This window comes from Saccopteryx bilineata, chromosome 1 (assembly GCF_036850765.1).
Source record: "Saccopteryx bilineata isolate mSacBil1 chromosome 1, mSacBil1_pri_phased_curated, whole genome shotgun sequence".
Lineage (NCBI taxonomy): Eukaryota > Metazoa > Chordata > Mammalia > Chiroptera > Emballonuridae > Saccopteryx > Saccopteryx bilineata.
Window position 1 is genome coordinate 158,587,124 of NC_089490.1, and position 20,323 is coordinate 158,607,446.

Here is a 20,323-nt window from a genome sequence, read left to right on the forward strand (position 1 = left end):
AATGTGCCTGTCCATCTGACTGCGATGGGCAGGAGCAGCCACCTGTCAGCTGTCAGGGCTTGCTTTGTATAGGCTCCCTGCACTTGTATAACACTCACCCTAGCCCTGAGTTGACCACAAGGCCTCGGGTCCCTTTCCTTCAGGGACCTTTGGATTTAAGATCGTAAGCAGTAAGAGCTTGGAGGAGTCTTAGAGCCCTCCACTGATGAGGACTGAGACCCAAGATAGGAACTGACACCTGCATCCCGTCCTGGTCCGGGGAGAGGCAGGCTAGACCCCAAACCAGGTCTCCTCCGTCCTGGTTCACTTCCCCTCTTCCATCCTCTGTCCTGATCATTTTCAGTTCTGTCACAGGAAGACCACCCTTGTTCTCCCTCCTGGGTCGGATACAAGTGAGGTGACAGAGCCGAGAGGAGACCAGAGTTCATCCTGGGGCCCCTAGACCCAGCACTGTACCCATAGACCTCACTTTTGCCCCAACACTCTGGCCTTCCCATGATTCACTTGTATTTTTATTAATAGTGATGACACTTCAGCTTGTTTGAGCACCTACTGTGTGCATTGAATACTGACCTAGCCCTCTTTAGATACATTATTTATAATCCCCATGACACTCCAAAAATCCCCTTATTATCTGTATTCTACAGATAAGGAAAATAGGTCTCAGAGTTAAGGAATTTGTCCAAGTGGCCAGGTTGGGGTTAGAGTCCTCCGGCCCCAAAGGCCATACTCCTCTCACTGGTCAAGATCACCTCTCCCTTTCCTCTCTCGCCTCCTCCCTCTGTTCCTTTTCTCATTCGCTCAGTCACTCTGCAGTCCTGCCTTCCACAGATGTCTTGAGCTCGCACGTGGGAGGCAGAGACAGCTATGCAAACACATGAAGCAGAGTCAGGGAGCCCACGGGGAGGTAGACAGCAGGCAATAGTGCAGGGGGGGCAGGCGGGTCTCTCACCCCGGCCCCGAGACGGCGCAGAGGCACCCTGACCACATAGCCCTGTGATATGGCTCACAATATGGCATTGCCCAGCTTTTGTACAAAGCTTCCAGAGCCTGAAACTGGGGAGCCAGCTCTGTTCCAGCCCCAGCATTCACAGCCCTTGGAGCTGTCCCCTGTGAAATGGCAGCGGTCCCTGGGCTGTCAGTCATCAGCACGAGCTTGCCCTCCATGGGGCTGGGGACTGCCAGGACACAGTGCGCACCCCTGAAAACCACCCCGAGGACACTGCGGGAAGGTCTGTGAGCGTGCAAAAGGCAGTGCCTGTGCCCTCTCCTGGATTTCCTTCCGGGCACAGGATAGTCGGAGCACACCCTTGTAAGAATCCCAGTATCTGAGCTATCGGAAGAGGGCTGTAATTCATTAAGCTATGTAGACAAGGTTTCGTGTAGGGAAAGGGAGACCTGGAGGGCTGGCAGGGCTGGAAGACAGGCGAAAACAAGTGTCATCCTGGCACTGAGTTATAACTTTTTGAAGGAGTGGGGGGGGATAGTGAGTCCTAGAGTTTGTCCTGGAAGTTGAGGCCTGTGTGTGTGATACCATTGGGTTCTAGAATGACAGACAGCACGGACTTGGAGCTTGAGAGGAGATGGGTTTATTGTGGATAAGAGAGAATGAATGAATGAGAGGCAATTAGGAGCTTAACCTCAGTTGAGAAGGCCAGTATTCACTGCTGGATACCTGGCCCAGGGCATGGGGTTGGAAACAATGGCTTTTTGCAGGAGGACTCTTGGTGACAATGCCGAAAGAGCCCAGCCTCAGCAGGATCATGACCGAGGAGGCCCTCCAGTTCTACGTGCAGCAGTTCAAGAAGTCTGGTTTCAGGTAAACAGCATGGTGCCCAGAACACAGGAGAGAGGTGGTCAGCAAAGAGGGGCTGTGTGCTCTCAAGGTGCAGGAAAAGGCCCAGCTTCCCTTCTCCACAGCCCCTGGGAATGCCTTCCTGCTTCTGCTTGAATGCTTCCAGTGCTGGGAGGCTCACCATCTAGCTCACAATGCTCTGCCTGCTCTAGTTTGGGATAGCTCCCCTCGCTCTGCTTTGTTTATGGGCCCCCTTAGAGCAGCTGTTTTTAACCCTTTTTCAGTCATGACTCCTGTGAGAATCAAATAACAGCTTTTTTTTCTTCAGAAAAGCACAGAAACTCAAAAATTGCATAAATTTTCAGGGAGATTGTAAATCAACCTCCCTCTCCCTCTCCCTCTCCCTCTCCCTCTCCCTCTCCCTCTCCCTCTCCCTCTCCCTCTCCCTCTCCCTCTCCCTCTCCCTCTCCCTCTCCCTCTCCCTCTCCCTCTCCCTCTCCCTCTCCCTCTCCCTCTCCCTCTCCCTCTCCCTCTCCCTCTCCCTCTCCCTCTCCCTCTCCCTCTCCCTCTCCCTCTCCCTCTCCCTCTCCCTCTCCCTCTCCCTCTCCCTCTCCCTCTCCCTCTCCCTCTCCCTCTCCCTCTCCCTCTCCCTCTCCCTCTCCCTCTCCCTCTCCCTCTCCCTCTCCCTCTCCCTCTCCCTCTCCCTCTCCCTCTCCCTCTCCCTCTCCCTCTGTGGTCCTTTGTGCCTGGCTTCTCTCACTCGGCTGACGTTCTTAGGGCTCTCCTACGGAGCAAGTGTCAATGCTTCATTCTCTTTTCTCAGATCATTTTTATGCTACAGGTCAGGCCTCAGTGTGGAAACACAAAGAATTGCTCCTGCCTAGCCCTTCAATATTTAAATATTGCGAAGCTTTGGAGCTCATGATTTCTTCAAGGATGCGGCAGTTCACCACATTTTTATCCTTCTGTCCCTTATTCCTCTCTCTTTGCACCTCTGTCCTTCACTCAAACCCAAGGACACAGAAAGAGCCAAGCACGGGCACTGCCCTGGTCAGCCCAGCCCTGGAAGTCCACGGCACTGCAGCCTTGGCCGTGAGCTAGCCCTCAGTGTCTCCTACACCACCACATCCTACAACTCTTCCTTAAGCATTTTTTTTTTAAGTGGAAACAATGTAAGAGTCTCAGATTGGAGACAGATTTGATCTGGAAAGAACAAATAGAGATACTCTGGTCTCACCTCTTTTTCGGAAGGGAAAATTAAAAGTCTCAAAAGGGCCCGTGGCTTGTCCTAGGTAATCCCAGGACCTAGAGTCACTGGGGGACCTTGAGGACCAAGGGCACCAACCCTGCCCAGACCTGAGAACTGGAGAGTGTTCTAGGTCCAGTCCTCGAGCCACCCTTACCTGTCCTGCAGCTGACACCTTTGCACCACCTCCCCTGTTCCATTTGGAGGAGGCACCTTTGTGCCACCCCTTGATGTCCCTTTTCAGTGGTTTTCTAGGGCGGAGGAGTGGCCTCTGGTTGGTGAGGGCGCTTGAGCAAGCTCCTCACCCTTTTATGCGGCAGCCCTGGGACACAGTGGAGAGCTCTGTGGGGCTGGCTTTCATGTAAGAGCCCTGCCCCTGGGCTGTGTGCTCACTAGGCCTTGCTCGTTGAAGCCGGCAGCTGTGCTGGGCAGTAGATGTGCCCCCTGGGCTCCTGCAGAGACTGTGCTCTGCCTGGGAAGACTGGCTTCGTGCAGAGCTGCTTCTTGGTTGTGTCTACAGCGTAGTTCATTGATTGAAACCTTTCCTATTTTTATTCCTTGATCTGCGCCCCCAGGGGTCCCCTAAACTGGTATCGAAACATAGACAGGAACTGGAAGTGGGGCTGCAAAGGCGCTGGACGGCAGGTGAGTGCTGTTTAGCGTTGCTCCCCACCCTGCCCCTCTCCTCCCCCTTCCCACTGACCAACTGATATGCCCTTGGGTCAGAGCTGGAGGCGGACACACTGACCTGCCGGCTTCCTCCTTTCTGTCCTTTTCCTCTGGGCTTCTGGAAGTGTTTCCACTCAGGGTTTCCCCTTACGACCTCTTCTGCCGATGCTTCTCTTGGAATGATGGAAGGTGGTTTTTAGGGTGGAGCCAGAGTCTGTCCAGGTGGCTACAGCATCGGTCTGGAGGGCCCAGGGCTCCTGCTGGTGCCCCAGCTCAGGGCAGCAGGTGGTCCAGGGTGACTCCCAAATGTGACCAAGATCTGGTTCACAGAAGGAACATGGGTATTCTCAGAGAGATGGGCCTGAGCCTCTGGCTTTATCACATGTCCATTAGTCTGAATCTGTTTCCTCCTTTGTCAAGCAGAAGATGGTTTCCAATTTTTGGGTCTGCAATGGGAGTAATGAAGTCCTTAGTTTACATTCAAAATGTTCAAAACCTAAGGGAATTTCATTTTCTCAGTTCTGAGCCTGCTCAGGAGCCCTGGTTATCTCACCGACTCACCGAAATGTGATCATCTGCTTTGTGTCAGGCACTGTGCTAGACCATGGAGACACCAGGCAATAAAACAGATGCGATCCCGACCTCATTGACTAGGTCTGGAGGCAGTACAGCCTAGAAAATAGAGGTTACAGGTGGTGGTGGGGGAAAGGGGACCAAATACATAGTGATGAAAGATGGTTTAGCTTTGGGTAACATCACCCCGATAAGTTTAATTTTTAAAAAAGTGGACAGCAATTCAGCTTGGGATCTGACCCCTTTGTGACCTTGAGCAAGACACTTAACTACTCTGCTCTTGTTGCTGCTTCTGTGATATGGAAATGACAAGAATAGTACCTGCCTATGGCGCTGTGTAAGGATAATATGGGCTAATGCACATGAAATGTTTAGAACAGTGCCTAGCACTTAGTAGTAGCTCAGTTAATGCTCATTTTTCTTATCATCACTCTTATTCATGATTAGCAAAAATTACAAAACTGCAGTTTGAAGGGCAAAATTTCTCAAAGCATGGAAGGATATAATGACAAAGTCTTTGGGAAGGTGGACCCCGAGGGGCCTTAGGCTGAGAACCCCCTTCTTCTGCAGTTACCTTTCAGATCTTCCTCCCTTGTCCTCACCACCAGTTTACTTATCCTTGGAGCAGTCTAGAGTTTACACACCCCACAGCAGCCTCAGGGGGAAGGTCCACAGCAAAAGAGCTTTCAAATGTCCCCTGGCTCTTCCTCCTTTGGAGGAGGGGGTGAAGTGAGGAACACACGGTTTTGCATGTAGGTAAAAAAAACTGGTGCAGATTCCTTAATCAGGGACAAATTGAAGCAGTTTGAAAATTATAATGGTAGAGTGAGAACAAAGAATAAATGGAAGCTTTTGTGACCTCTCCATAACTCATTTGTCAGTAGATAAAATGGAAGTCATTTTTGCTGCCTTAAATGTCACATTGAGAACAGTTGTGGCTGACCCATTTGCTCCCTAGAGGCTTGGCTGCCCTTTTTAAGCATTCATTTAATTCAAAGAAAAGGAATATTGATCTCCCTTCAAGGGCATCTTTCTTCCTTTCTGGTGCCATCGATCAGGTTCCAACAATATGAGCTATAGCGAGTGGGGCAGGCCACGCATTCCTACTTATTCACACACATGCACACAAGCCTGTGTCGGTAACTACACGGCTAAGTTCATCTGTATTAGAAAAACCCAGTCTTTTCCTCCTTTGTTTTCACACAAAACACTTCACTTCTGGCACTTCTGGGCATAAAATGTGTGAGTGTTTTCCCCCCACCAAGCAATTCTCTGCAATATCGACTGGGGTCCTACAATTGAACTCGAGTCTAACACTACCTACCTGAAGGGAGCATCAGATCCCGTACCTTAAAGACTCAGTCCTGCAAGACTTCCCCTCACGCACTCACATCAGGCAAGTCTAGTTGTCACCCGTGCTTCGGACAAGCCAGCTAGAGATCTGAGGCCCCTTCTTGGGTTCAATCAATATTTGCTCGATTGGCTCACAGAACTCAGGGAAACTCTTCCTTACACTTACCAGCTTAGTAAAGGATGGCATGAAGGACACAGATGACCAGCCATGTGGAGAAACACACACAGCGAGGTCTGGGAGGGTCCGAATGCAGGAGCCCCATACTGTTCAGAGTTTTATGGAGTTTCCTCTCATAGGCAAGATCACTCAGTAAGTCCATCTCTGCGCTCGAGAAGTGGGGAGATGAATTGAAATTTTCAAGCTTCTAACCATGGTTGTGGTCTTTCTGGTGACCAGCCCCCACCCAGGAAACACCCAGAGTTGCCTCCTTAGAAGAAAAGATGCTCCTAGTGTTCTTATCACTTAGGAATTTACAAGGGTTTTAGGAGCCACGTATCAGGGAAAGGGTCAAAGACAAATATTAGGTACTCCTAGAGTTCTTGTCACTTAGGAATTTCTAGGGGTTTCAGCAGCTCTGCGCCAGGACCCAGAGGCATATACGGTATATATATTTCACATCACTATTCTAGACCTCCAGTGAGAGTGTTGCCACCTTCGTACAAAGCATGCCAGAAACAAAGCTAGGGCCACAGTAGTGCTGGCGGGGGTCTTTGGGGGGAGTTTGTGGTGGAGGAAGCCATATAGCATGTCTCCTCGCCCCAGGGGAGGGAAGACCTAAGTTTGGAGGGTGCAAGAAGGGGACATTTTTTCCCTCTCCGGCTGCACCTACTTCCTGTCACCCCACCCCAGATCCTGATTCCAGCCCTGATGGTAACTGCAGGGAAGGACCGTGTGCTTACTCCTGAGATGACCAAGCATATGGACGACTGGGTAAGGATGGCGCTGCATGGGGCCATCGGGGCTTCCTGGGAGAGGGCAGGTGTCCCAGAGGAACGACAGCCACTGAGGACAGAGTGGGTATTCGACTAAACCACTTATTTGACAAGGGGCTTCATCAGTATCACCACTGACACTTCTTGGGAGGGACAGTCATGATTGATGCTTCCTTTTCCTTGAATGGAGTCTTTCATTCATTCACTCACTCCATTCATTCATTCATTCATTCATTCATTTCATGGGCTTTTACTGTACACTTAAATGTGGGGACTGTGCTAGATGCTGAGAGGGTAAGATGAGTAAGATACAGACCCTGCCCTCTAGGAGCTCACTGTCCTGCAGTTAATCCCACACTCAACGCAGACAGGCGGAGTGAGGACACAGCGAGGAGACAGGATGTTAAGAGGCAGGGAGCATGCATGCTTGCACACGGCAGGAGCTCAATGAGGCCGGAAGGTCTTGCCGAGCACTCTGGGCCAGGTTGAGCTGTGTGGGCCCATAGGCATGTGAGCCACTGAAGGAGAGGGATGGGCTCAAATCCAGGATTAGAAGCTCACTCTGTTCAAAGTATGGAGCTTGGTAGTGATTTGGGAGCCCTGCAGGTGGTGTCACTGTGGGCTAGCTACCTGCTGAGAGTGGCCCATCTGCACTTGGTGTGGCTTTGTCAGCATCGTCAGGCACAGTGGGGAGGGTGTGTTTGGAACGCTGCCACCATGCCCTGTGGGTTCCGGTTCCAGCCAAGGAAGACGCTGTAAGGTCGTGAGCCCACGGGCCTCATCTCCCTGGTCTGAACCCTGGAAGGTTGCTATGGAAATTCAGGTTCTTCATCTGGTTCTTTCCAGGCCCTGGACACTGACTGCTAACCTCACTGAGGTTTATTTGGCTTGGAAGTGGCAGCTCCTGGCTCCATGAGGAAAAGGGCATTTTTCCCCCCAGCCTTGTCCACATCCTGTCATGGTTCGAGGCTGTGTCAGGAAGAACCTTCATAGCCCGAGCTGCTGCACTGCTGCCCCCTCTTGGTCCTTGGTGCTTGTTGCTTTGACCTATCGTAGGAGTTTAGGTTCCAGAAGAGAAACCAAACAGCCCTGCCTACAGACCACCAGCGAGACGGCCCGAGAAGGGGATGCTGTCACGCTTGTGTGGCGAGAGCCAAACAGCAGCCAAGCATTTTCCAGGCAGTGAACAGGCTGAGACCTAATGATTCTGAAGGGAGACAGTTGTAATGAGTGGAAGTCAGCCCAGAATTAGAATCTCAGCTCAGCTACTCTGTGTGGCCTTGGGCAGGTTACCTAAGCTCTCTGAGCTTTCCTGTTGCCCCACAGGATTATGGGAAAGGTTAAATAAGGTAATGCATGTAGAGCACCTAATACATAGTAGTTGCTCAATAAATCGTCATTTCTTTCCTAAATAATGCAGTTTTTCAGGGGGAGGGGGTGGCCTGAGGGGAGCAGGGAGGAAGGTACCTCCTCAAAGGGGTCTCCATTGCACTAACCTGAAGCCAGACCCACTTGCATTGTACCATTTACTTTTCTGGGTGGTGTTTCCTTCCAGATCCCCCATCTGAAAAGGGGACACATTGAGGACTGTGGACACTGGATACAGATGGAGAAGTAAGGAGATGAGGGTCCCTTGGTGGGGGACATTATAACTTCCTGTTCACCTTCAGTGAACAGGCCTTCCTGGGTTTATTTGGCTTGGAGTACCCTGTGTACCTGGAGCCTTACATTCACGTAGTGTTAGGCAAATGTTTCAAATACGTGTGAATTGCCTTTCATCTCCTTCCCAGGCCCACCGAGTTGAATCAGATACTCATTCAGTGGCTGGAAACTGATGCCAGGGATCCGCCAGTGGCCTCGAAGCTTTAGGGTTTGACGTGTGCCAGCCCCCAGCAGGTGCTCCAGCCCCTTCCTCTGCTGGGCTGCTGCTCTCAGCACCAAGATGCGGCCTGGCCCGCCTCTCCCAGCACCAGCAGCCTTATTCTGAAAGGTGGCTTTCTTTCAATGAAGCGAGTCAAATTTGACATAATTTTAGATATGGGAAAAATCATATGCTATTTATTCTCTGGATATAAACACATTACTTTATCTCTAAGGATGATTGTTCTGTTTCTGTGTGTGTGTGTGTGGGGGGGGGGAATCTATGTGGTGAACTAATCAATTCATAGTTTTGCAGCGAAACCAGCAGTTAATTTTGAGACATTTCCACAGAGGATGGAACTCTTTTGTTCAATAAAGCTAAGACAACTGTGATTCTGCTGTTTGTGTTCTTGGGAGGAAGGAAGAGTAGTTGTTCTGAGAACTTCCCTCTAGTGTCACACAGAGCCATGTCCCCCTGATTTTGTTTCCTGGCATTGCTCAGCCACCCTGTTTCAAGTCCATATCACCTCCTGCCCAGGGTCCGGCCGCAGCAGCCTCCTGACTCCCGCACAGGGTCTGATCTGAACATCGCAGGCCATGATGCCCCTCAAAAGCCCATGCACTGCCTGGCGCCCCCCCCCAGCCTGACCCCGTCACTCCCTGATTCCTAACCGCCCTCCAGCATCCCCAGTCCCTGGTCCTGTCACAGCAGCTGGTTCTCCTCAACCTCCGCCCTCCGCCTGAGCTAACAGGTCCTTTTGCCGGTGGGGGTACTGCCTGCCATCTCCTCCACCAAGTCCCCAGGCGGGGTCATGTGTCCTTTCTCCCTGCCCCCCGCCCCAGCATGGTGTGCTCCTAGACAGATGCATACCTCCCAGGATGCACTTTCTGCAGGGAGAGCTTGGGATGGCCAGCTCTCTCCGCTGAATTATGGATTGTAATGAGTATAAATTAACCAGGCAAAAAGGATATGTGTGTCTGTGTGTATAGAAAGCAAGGGGAAGGTCAGAAGTGTTTGCAGCTGTCGAGTACCCTGTGTACCTGGAGCCTTACATACACTCTCTATCCCACCCATTTAACAGATGGCAAAATTAGGTCCGGATAACTTACCCAAGGTCACTTGGCTCATTAGTGGCAGAGCCTAGATTTAGATACACGGTTCCAAAGGCTGAGCTCCTTTTATCAAAATCTTTGTAAGTCTGGAGTCGGATTATGTAGATCAGGCTCTTGGTCTGCCATTCACCATTGCATGATCTCCAGAAAGGGTTGCCTGTGCCTCAGTTTCCTCACCTATTAAAAGGGGATAGTAATTGTACCAAACTCATAGGTGGTTGTATTAAATTAGGTATTGTATGCAGGGCCCTAGAATGGTGCTGGGCACAGAGGAAGTGCTACAGAAGTATTAGCTGTAAGATCTCTAGTTTCTCTTAGGACAAGGCTTATGAGGGCTTTAAATTTCTAGCCACCCCACCATAATCTTGGAAAATTAAAGTGCTCTTTTATTTTTATTTATTTTTTAATGTATTAACAGAGAGAGAGAGATTGGTTTGTTGTTCCACTTACTTGTGCATTCATTGGTTGATTCTTGTATGTTCCCTGACCAGGCATTAAACCTGTAACCTTGGCCTGTTGGGATGACACTAACCAGCTGAGCTACCTGGCCAAGGCCTAAAGTATTCATTTAAAAGGCAAATATGTGACCTGGAAAATGACTACACAAACCAGATAACATTATTTTACTTTATATATATATATATATATAAAGTAAATATATATATAAAATATATATTTATATATATTATATATATATTTATATATATATAAAGTAAATATATATATAAAAATATATATAAAATCTCCAGGCTCTTTTGTAAGGAGCAGTTGGGGGAGAGGAAAGAAGAAATTTAGAACACCCTTCACCAGAAGAAGCACAAATAAGTGAACCTGTTTGCCCTCATTATCTCAGTTTCTAATATTGTACTGGCAATCTTTTTTGGAGAAATGTCTATTGAAGTTCCTAGCCCATTTTAAAATCAGGTTGTTTGTTCTTTGGTTGTTGAGTTATAGGGCTTCTTTATATATTGTGGATATTAATCTCTGAGAAGATATATGATTTGAAAATATTGCCTCCATCAGTTTTTCTGAATTCAGATGGAAAAAGAGCTGTGAGCGGCCCGGCATATTTGGACAGTGCTGTTGGGGAGGCAGAAACTTTCTTCAACTCTCCAGGCTCTTTCAGCTGGTCTAATATCAAATAGACAGGAGACAGATCAGCAGGGGAAGACGATCAAATTCAATACATACACATGTATGGGAACCCTGCAAGCACGAGAGCATCAGAGACCCCACGTGCATGAGAGGTTTCACGACAGGAAGGGAAACTGGGTCTGTCAGACATCCTGAGCTAATGATCACTTTGGGGCTTCAGAGGGGAAGAAGGTCATTGAAGGACAATTAGAAGAGCAAATGTCTGGCCGGTTTGCTTAGTGGTAGAGAGTTGGCCCAGTGTGTGGATGTCCCAGGTTCAATTTCCAGTCAGGGTACACAGGAGAAGCAACCATCTGCTTCTCCACTCCTCCCCCACCCCATTTTCTCTCTCTCTCTCTCTCTCTCTCTCTCTCTCTTCCTGTCCCGCAGCCATGGCTCATTTGGTTAGAATGCATTGGCCCTGGGTGCTGAGGATGGTTCTGTGAACCTCCGCCTCAAGTGCTAAAAATAAAATAACTCGGTTGCAAGCATGGCCCCAGACAGGAGTTGCCAGGTGGGCCCTGATTGGGGCATATGCAGGAGTTGGTCTCTCTGTCTCCCCTCCTCTCAATTGGAAAATAGAAGAAAAAGAAGAAAAGAGCAGATGTCCAGTAATTAGAGGCTTGCTCTACCATATAGATAAAACATTAGCCCAGATAATCTCTTATTCTGGGCAAGGCCCTAATTAAAATCCTTCTAGGTCGTTAAGAGAGTAGGGACAGAAGTTTCTCTTGAGCCTCAGGTCTCTGTTGGCTTTAGCTCAAAACAATTTGCACACCACAGAAGCACATCTTTGCGTGACTTGTTCTGAACTCCCACAGTGCCATCCCACTTCATGTCATGTGTTGAGTGAACTTGATGCCCTACATCATATTTTAAAGAGAATGAGCTGGCTAAGGTGGCACAAGAAAGCAAGATTTGCAGATCAGAAATCGTTAAACACTCTTCCAAATATTCCCCATGTGTCAAAGAAATGAGTTGAGTTACCATGTACAGATGGTACATGAAGAAGCTCATTCTCATTGATTCACAAGTACAGGAAAGGAAGAGATTTTTTTAAAAAGCTTCAGTGACCATCCAAATGGTAACATTAATTTCTCTTGCCAACAACTGTGTGAAAAAAGTTACGCCTCAGCAATTATTGAACGAGCTGAGTCCTTCAGACAAGAAGAAATAAGCAATAAACCATCGACCTCAACCACGGGATGGTGGCAACACAGATTGAATTAACTAATACACACTGTTTTTGCTGATTTGTACATTTCTTTTCTTGTAATTTTATTTTCTTCAATAAAGGCGGTTTATAAAATTGATGTGACTGGCGTGGTGTGGGAGAGGAAGCGTTCCATCCTAAGGTTCAGGGTAAAGAAAGAAAACCGGGTGTGTTGACTCCAGGCTCAGAAATCTCGGCAGAGGCGGCAATGGGGCCCTTCCCAGGCCCACCCAGGCCCCTGTAACTGGCTTCAAGAATGTCCCAGGGCAGAGTGCACTCACCAAAAGTGCGTTTACTTGGTTTACTTGTCATTGAAAGGGCCATTCCTGGATGGACCAGGACATACTTTGCCTGAGGTTATAGGGACAGGGCTTGAGCATGAGTGGAAAATAAGTTATTTGGAATGACACCAGATTGTCCTTCAGCACTTTCTTCCCCTCCCTGCCAGGGGCCTCTCTGTCCTCGGGCTTGAGGCTCTCCCACCTGTTGGCCACAGCCCCTGGCCCCCCTTCCAGGGCTTCAGGACAGTGGTTGTTGTAAAGAAGGGACCATAGCTAGCCTGAGAGGTGCTGCCTCCATACCTCAGCCCCAAGGTCTCCCCCGAAGCCCTGCCTTTCCCACACAGAATGTCTGAAGCTCTATAGCAGTGTTTCCCAACCTTTTTTGTGCCATGCCCCACCTTAACCTTTCTAAAATTTTTATGTCCCCCCCTATGTAACATACATAATTTTTAACATTAAAAAATTGATTTGTTCACTTAATAAACATAAATGATAGGTTCTAGGAAGAAATCACTATGAAATTGTTAACAAAACACAGTAAGTAAAATTTCAAAACATATAATGAAAAACAGAAATTTAAATTCCAAATAATTTTAATACAGATTTTTCTATATTAATTTATTCTTTTAATTTAGTGTGATCCTTGCGCTTGCTGCTTGCTGCACAGAGATTTTATATTAGGTTCCAATTTGGTTAGCTTTAGTCTCAAGTCTCCACGTTGTGTTATATCCAGCCGATTTCTTTTTTTTTACCAGTAAATCATTTACAGCACTAAATCCACATTCAGCTAAAAATGAAGATGGAAACGGTAGCAATAGTTTTCTTGCACATTTGGTTGAATTTGGGTATTTGATTTGTTTCCTCACAAAGCCATGCCATCGCTCCTTTGATACTAAATAAAGCTTTAACTGACTCATCATTTTGCAATTCTGCGAGTTCTTCTTGATACTGCATATTTGATATATCAGACAAATCCACTAACATTGGCTGCATCATCCATGTTGGGAAATAAATCAGAAAATCTTTCTTTTAAATCAGCCGATAGAATATTCAAATGATTGACAATAACAAGTAAAGCGGTGTCAGTTACTTCACATTTTTGGAGCCAACGAAACTGTTTAAAGTTTTTGTTGTTAATATGTTTCTGACATAACTCAATATTGGTAATGAAACCAAATATCTTTGCTTTTGCATCGACAAGAGTTTTATTTGTTCCTTGAAGTTGCTTATTTAATATATTTAGTTTTTTAAAGATATCGGTTAAATAACTCACAAATGCTTTACCATCTATTGTTAACAGATACTTCATTTCAGGTTTGTCGCTTAAAAAATCACTAAGAGGAGTCGGCCTGGCATGCGGGGGACCCGGGTTCGATTCCCGGCCAGGGCACATAGGAGAAGCGCCCATTTGCTTCACCCCCCCCCTCCTTCCTCTCTGTCTCTCTCTTCCCCTCCGGCAGCCGAGGCTCCATTGGAGCAAAGATGGCCCAGGCGCTGAGGATGGCTCCTTGGCCTCTGCCCCAGGTGCTAGAGTGGCTCTGGTCACAGCAGAGCGATGCCCTGAAGGGGCAGAGCGTCGCCCCTGGTGGGCGTGCCAGGTGGATCCCGGTCGGGCGCATGCGGGAGTCTGTCTGACTGTCTCTCCCCGTTTTCAGCTTCAGAAAAATACAAAAAAATAAATAAATCACTAAGAGTATCAAACAGTTCCATAAGTCTTTTCAGTTTCCTTTAGATAGCCATCTTACTTCAGTATGAAGTAAAAGTCTCACATGGTCTTCATTTTGTTCTTCACAAAATAGCTTGAAAAGACACTCACATTTGGCACTAGCTTTAATAGCTTTAATTACTGTATGTAATACTTCATTCAGAACAAGCGAGATGTTTTTAGCTACCAAGTTTTCCCTATGAATAACACAATGCACAAGAATCATTTCTGGATTCGCATCTTTCATCAATTTTAAGCAGCCATTTTTCTTGCCCATCATATTGGGAGCACCATCTGCAGCACAAGATGTTATATTTTTCATTGGTATATCATTGACATCTAAGTAGTTTTTTAGCTTATTATATATATCTTTGGAGGTAGTGGTGCTTTCTAATCTTTTACAGAACAACATTTCTTCAGCAAAATGTCCTTTATCAATATATCTTACGTAAGTTATCAATACTGCCTCACTGTCTCTCAAAGTTGATTCATCCATTTGCAAGGAGAATTTTCTTGTTTTCAGCTTTTCAATAAGTTTTTCAATATCCTCACTTATTTCGTCTATTCTTCTGCTAACAGAATTGTCACTGAGTGACATAGCTTTTACATCTTTGTCATCTTTTTCAAGAACCGTTTTAAGAAATGCTGATATTGACGGTTTTATTAAATTCTCTCCTATAGTGTGATTTTCTCCAGTTTTAGCGATGAATAAAGAAATTTGATAACTAGCCTCAAGAACACGATTATTAGTTGAAGTATGAGCAGTAAATAGAGACTTTAATGTTGTTCTTTTTTCAAAATTTTTCTTTAAGGTTTTAAAGTAACTCAAATCTGAATTAATATGAGCACTATGTTTTGCCTTCAAATGCGCCTCAAGACCACCTTGTTTCATTGATTCGTTGGTCAAGCATTGCTGGCATAAAAGACAAAAAGGAATCCGCTCATCGTGAACAGTGGGTATGAACCCAAATTTTAAATATTCCTCCGAATATTGACGAGATTTTTTTCTTGCTTGCACCACTCATTTTACTATGGGCTATAAGAAATAAAAATAAGATCAATTAAAAACTAATATTAAAATATGTGTTAAAATATATTCAATGTGACATAGAGTAAACGTATACTAAAAATTTATATTTATTTAAATGTATATAACACATTTACTACACTACCACCGCAAATCAAAAGGTATCTATATTTTTTCCACTTGACAAAATTTTCTGGAAAGTTATGCTTCTAAAATTAAAATTGTTGTGCATGCACTATTATAGCCCCAATAATATTTATAAAATATTAGTGCTTTCTAGCCCCGATGCAAGAAGTACTTAATAAAGAGTTTAATATTGATAAAAATAAAATCAAATACTTACCAATTATATCTATACAATATATATATATATATATTTATTAAATCAATGAGCTTTTACAACAGTTTTGACTGACACTTATTTCAAATTAACACCAACTGAATGATGTGAAACACTACAGAAGGGCCAATTAGGTGAGAATAACTGCGTTGTTTATCGAGTTTTTAAAACATCCGGGGTTCCCCGTGGCAGATGGCATGCTCCGCGGTGAACCCAGGATGAAGTTTACTTGACGACGCCAATCACCCAGTTGATATTTTGGTCTCGTCAAACGAAATTATACTTAATAATTACTGCAATTATTTAAGAATTGCATTTTTTGTTAAATTTGGCACCGATGTCTAGCATTGCATTTAAATGGCCCGGGGCGAAAGAGTTAAAGTCGTGTGAGTCCATTTTCAAATTGTCCCCCTTAACTATCAAATTGCCCCCCTGTGGGGTGTGGGCCCCACGTTGGGAAACACCGCTCTATAGGGAGGTTGGAGCTCTCTCCCCTGGGACAATGGAGCTGGTGGCCATGGAGTGCCCAGGCCCTGCCTCCTCCATCAGATGCGGCCCAAGGGAAACAGGCACAGAAGCAAGTTGCCCAGGCTTGTTCTCTGTCACAAAGGCCTGGGTGCAGACCCCAGCCCCAGGGGCTCACAGACATGGTGTATTTAGTCAGCTGGGATGCCCCGACAAAGTGCCGTGGATGGGGCCGGGGGAGGGGTTTCAACAACAGAGATTTATTTTATCAGGGTTCTGGAGGCTGGAAGTCCAGTATCAAGATGTTGGCATGGTCGGTTTCATCTGAGACCTCTCCTTGGCAGATGGATGGCTCTCTTCCCCAGTTTCTCACATAGCCTTCCCTCTGTGTGTGTCTTGTCCTAACCTCTTCTTAGGCACCAGTCATTACTGGATCAGACTCAATCCCAATGCCCCATTTTAACTTAATTGCCTCTTTAAAGGCCCTATTGCCAATATAGTCACATTCTGAGAAATTTGGGGGGGACCCAATTCAGCCCATAACATAGCTCTTTCCATAAAGTCGGCTCTGTTCTGTGGTCCGGAGCTCCACAGATCCCTCACCTGTCTCTGAGATCCCCCTCTCTGTGACAGCTGTCTCTGAACAATCCTGTCCGCTGGCCAGGGTTCCCTGTGGGGAGCTCACAACCCCTCACCTCACTGAAAATACATTTGCATTGAGGGGTGCATTTCTGTGTGCATGCGAACACATGCGCACTTGGCTGCTCAGTGGAAATCCTGGTTTGGGGACACGGGTGTGACTTTGACCCCTTCCTCCGCCACCTTGTTCCAGGACTTCCCGTGCACACCTCTGACCCAGCTCCACAACTCCAGCCTGGCCTTTCTTCCTCCAAAGCTCCAGGCTGTTGCTCAGGTTCCCACTGGACACCAGTCTTGAGTTGGAGAGATCTGATAAGCCAAGATGCCTAGTGAATTATTCATTTGTTTGTTGCATAAAATGTGCTTCGGGCATGGGCTCTGTGCCAGGTAATGAGCTAAGGGATGGTGGGGCCGGCAATAGTGTTCCGAGGATCCTGCCAGTGAGCTCCCACCTGGGGCAGATGCGAGAGCCTACTCCCACTTCAAGCTCTGTGTTCCTGCGCTCCTGACACATCTTCTCTAACCTTTATTTTGACCCAGAGAATCAGGCCAAAGTGACCCCACCTTGTTGAGGAGGAAACTGTGGTGTGGACAAAAACAGGGGGTTCTATAGAAAGTAACCTCTCCCTGACCAGGTGGCACAATGGATAGAACATTGTCTTGGCACGCCAAGGTCACAGGCTCCATCCATCCCTGGTCGAGGTACATTCAAGGAGAAACCAATGAGTATACAACTAAAATGGAACAACTAAGCGGAGGAACAAGTTGATGCTTCTCTCTCTCACTTTCTCCCCTCTTTTCTCTCAACTCAATAAAAAATATTTTTAAAAAAAGATAAAGAAAGAAAGTAACCTCACAGGGTGATCTGATTATAAATTCCTACCTGGGCAGGTCATGGAGGATAGTCACGCCCCAGGCATATAACTTCTTCAGTAAAAGGTTTATCTTTGCCTGAAGTCAGTCCTGTTCATTGTTTCTGTGCATCTAGGTTAACACACCTTTGAAATAACCACCCTCAGGAGAGCACATCAACTATCCTTGTTAACTATCCTGTGATCCAATTCCCACATTGCTTCACCCCTCATCCCCCCCACCCTTATATTCCTTTCTTAATTTCAAATGCATTTTTAAAAACCTGCAAAACTGTTATTCTTGGGAGCATTTGAAACTTGTGCCCCGGAATATGTCACCAGTTTGGCTCAAATAAACTCATAAAAATTCTCTACAGATCTGAATGTTTCTTACCTCGAAAGGTTCACACACTGAGTCAGCAGAGTGTGCTGAGGAGCCCGGTCCCTCTGCCCTACAGCCTGGAAAGGGAAGACCGACTCGGCTGGAAGGCCTCGCTGGGCCCAGAGTCCCTCGTCCTCTGTGCTACAGCCTGCTCTGTCTCCCTACAGTGATGGGCAGCTTGGTGTTGTGGGGGAGGCAAAATAATTTTCCTTTTACCCTCCTAAATTCTTCTGGCTGGACTCAAATTCAAATTGACATGAGTCAGATTAGCAGGAGAAAATGACATTTACATACAAATCAACCAACAACATCAACAACAAAATGTACCAAAAAAGATTTACACATTTATTACATATATGTATACATACAGGGGTTCCATAAAAATATGGGTCCTGAGCAGTGGTGGGATTCAGCCGGTTTGCCCTGCTTTGGCAGAACTGATCACTTAATTTTTTGTTGAGTTCAGTGAACCGGTTATTAAAATGGCACTTGTAATCAGAGTTCTCTCTAAGGGGGGCGCCTGGGTAGCCGCCCAATGTGGAAATCACAAATTTACATTCCTTACTCTTTTTTAACGTTCATCTGCACAACATTGTATTCTAAGCACCCATAGTAATAATGTTCATTCCATGTCCATAGGTGAAAAAAGCAATTAACAGAACTATGCTTATAATAGTTATTTATTAATTTCATAAAACTCATTAGACCTTTGATGAAATACTACATTTTAATTCCCTCACAGTACTTCAGGAACAAACATATAATGTAAAGAGAAGAAAGTGCCAAACAACCAGGGGGTGACAAGCTGTACTGTTTTTTGTCAGGTATTATTTAATATTTTTTCATTAATATTTTAAAACTCTTTCTTATAACATAATCTAGTTCTGTGTACCTCTTTTATTGTTATTTAAGTATTAAATGCATGAAATAATAAACTACCTTCCGGTAGATCATTTTTTTATACTTAAAACGGTCATTAGGGCAGAGAACCGATTGTTAAATTATTTGATCCCACCACTGGCCCCGAGGACACATTGGATGGACAGTCAAGGCTTATATGCCATCTTGAGCTGTTGCAGTAATATAAGGTTATAGTAATAAATATATAGAAATATAGAAAAATATGGAAGATATATAAAAGTAATTAAGACAATATTAAAATCAATTAAGGAAATTAAATAAAGTTATGCCATCTGGACAGGTATTAGTCTAGTGTGTGCAGATGTGATAAACAGACTCTGACTTTCAAGAAGGGCCCAGTTAGTGTGTGTGTGAAGTTATACATAGATAAGAAGTAGTTTGATGTCATAACTCTGTAAGTTACCATAAACAAGAAGCTTCCTTAGGAACACCTTAAAAGTGGCTTGATGTAACATTTCAGCAGATTAACACAAAAAGGGCTCCCTGCGAGGAACTCCCTGAAAAGGTGGTTTGAGGTGATAATCCTATAGATTGACACCTGTTAGAAAACCTTGGCCAGAAAAGGTACTAAAGCTTAGCACCCCCCCCTCCTCCCGCTGCTGAGGTAGTCGCCCAGACTCCAGTGTTGACGTGGACTGTCTCCACGCCGCTCTGAGCTCTGACCAAAAACAGCTGAGAGGAGCACAGCAACGGGGCCCCCTTAAGCTGTCCCCAGGCATGCCAAAAGGACTTGTGAGTAATAAACTGCCTGTGTGGTTCTTGCAACTAATTTGTGTGTCGGTCGTGTCTTTCCTCCAGTAGCAGTTAGTGTCAGCACTGATAAGTAGCATCTTCATAGCTGCCTCAAGAGTAGTCTCGAAGAGGCTGCCAGCCCTGCTGATAAGCAGAAGTGTCCCACTGTGTGGGGGAAGTTGAATCGGGGATGCCTGATTGACGTAGAGCTTGGGCTCTACTGGGACGTGAGCTAAGAAGTAGGGGGTGACAGCGGAGAGGTTTGGAACTTGGACCTGAACAGGCAGGAAGGTGATTCACGTGGAGATAGGAAAGCAAATGTTTAGTAAATAAATGTTTGCTGCTCCGTCTTTAACATTGGGGCACAGAGAGGACTTTGACGAACGGGCCTTGCTAGGTCCATCTGTCTGTCACCCCCAGTGCATGTTAAACCACAGTCATCCAGGATGACAGCTCCCTTCCTGGAGCAGGTCCTCTACCTAAATTATTTCAGGCAGTTAGGGAGAAAGTCAAAGGTTTTTCCTGAGTCTTCCTTCTCTAAAAAATAGCCAGCTTAGCAGTACTGAATACAAGTAGAGCCAGGAAATGATTTAAGACAATCTTGGTTGTGTGTGCATTTCTGAACATACTTCAAAATAAATAAATAACCAGCTTATCAGCCCTGGCCTGGTAGCTCAGTGTATTTGAGTGTCGTCCTGATACACCAAGGTTGCAGATTCGATCCCAGGTCAGGCCCTTATAAGAATCAACCAATAAACGCGTGAATATGTGGAACAACAAATCAATGTTTCGCTTTCCCTTCCTCTCTCTCTAAAATCCACAAATAAATTAAAAATATATATATTTTTAATCAGCTTAAAATACTATAACAAAAGGCATATTTTGGGGAGACAAATTTTGCTCTCATGCGTGAACTGACACATGGACACAGATTTCAGCCACGCACCAAGGGAGACCTGACATGAAGAGCCCATAGGCCCCCATGTCACAGCTCCTCCCAACCTGTGGTATTTGGGATCCAGTTTCAAGGCGGAGGGGTCCTGTGGTTTCAGGTGCCTGAAGTCAGAATCAGCTGAGGCAGTTCCTAGCAA

General features: G+C 46.1%; 1 protein-coding gene across 1 annotated transcript in view; it reads left to right on the plus strand.

Moving 5' to 3' along the window:
- Window positions 1-8,822, plus strand: part of EPHX2 (epoxide hydrolase 2) — a 77,087-nt gene extending 68,265 nt beyond the window's left edge. The window contains exons 15-19 of the mRNA XM_066278571.1: window positions 1,717-1,819; window positions 3,617-3,686; window positions 6,487-6,567; window positions 8,125-8,183; window positions 8,360-8,822. Of these exons, the coding sequence (XP_066134668.1) occupies window positions 1,717-1,819; window positions 3,617-3,686; window positions 6,487-6,567; window positions 8,125-8,183; window positions 8,360-8,438 (392 nt within the window). The 3' untranslated portion in view covers window positions 8,439-8,822. The remainder of the gene's footprint in view (window positions 1-1,716; window positions 1,820-3,616; window positions 3,687-6,486; window positions 6,568-8,124; window positions 8,184-8,359) is intronic.
- The last annotated feature ends 11,501 nt before the right edge of the window (window positions 8,823-20,323 follow it).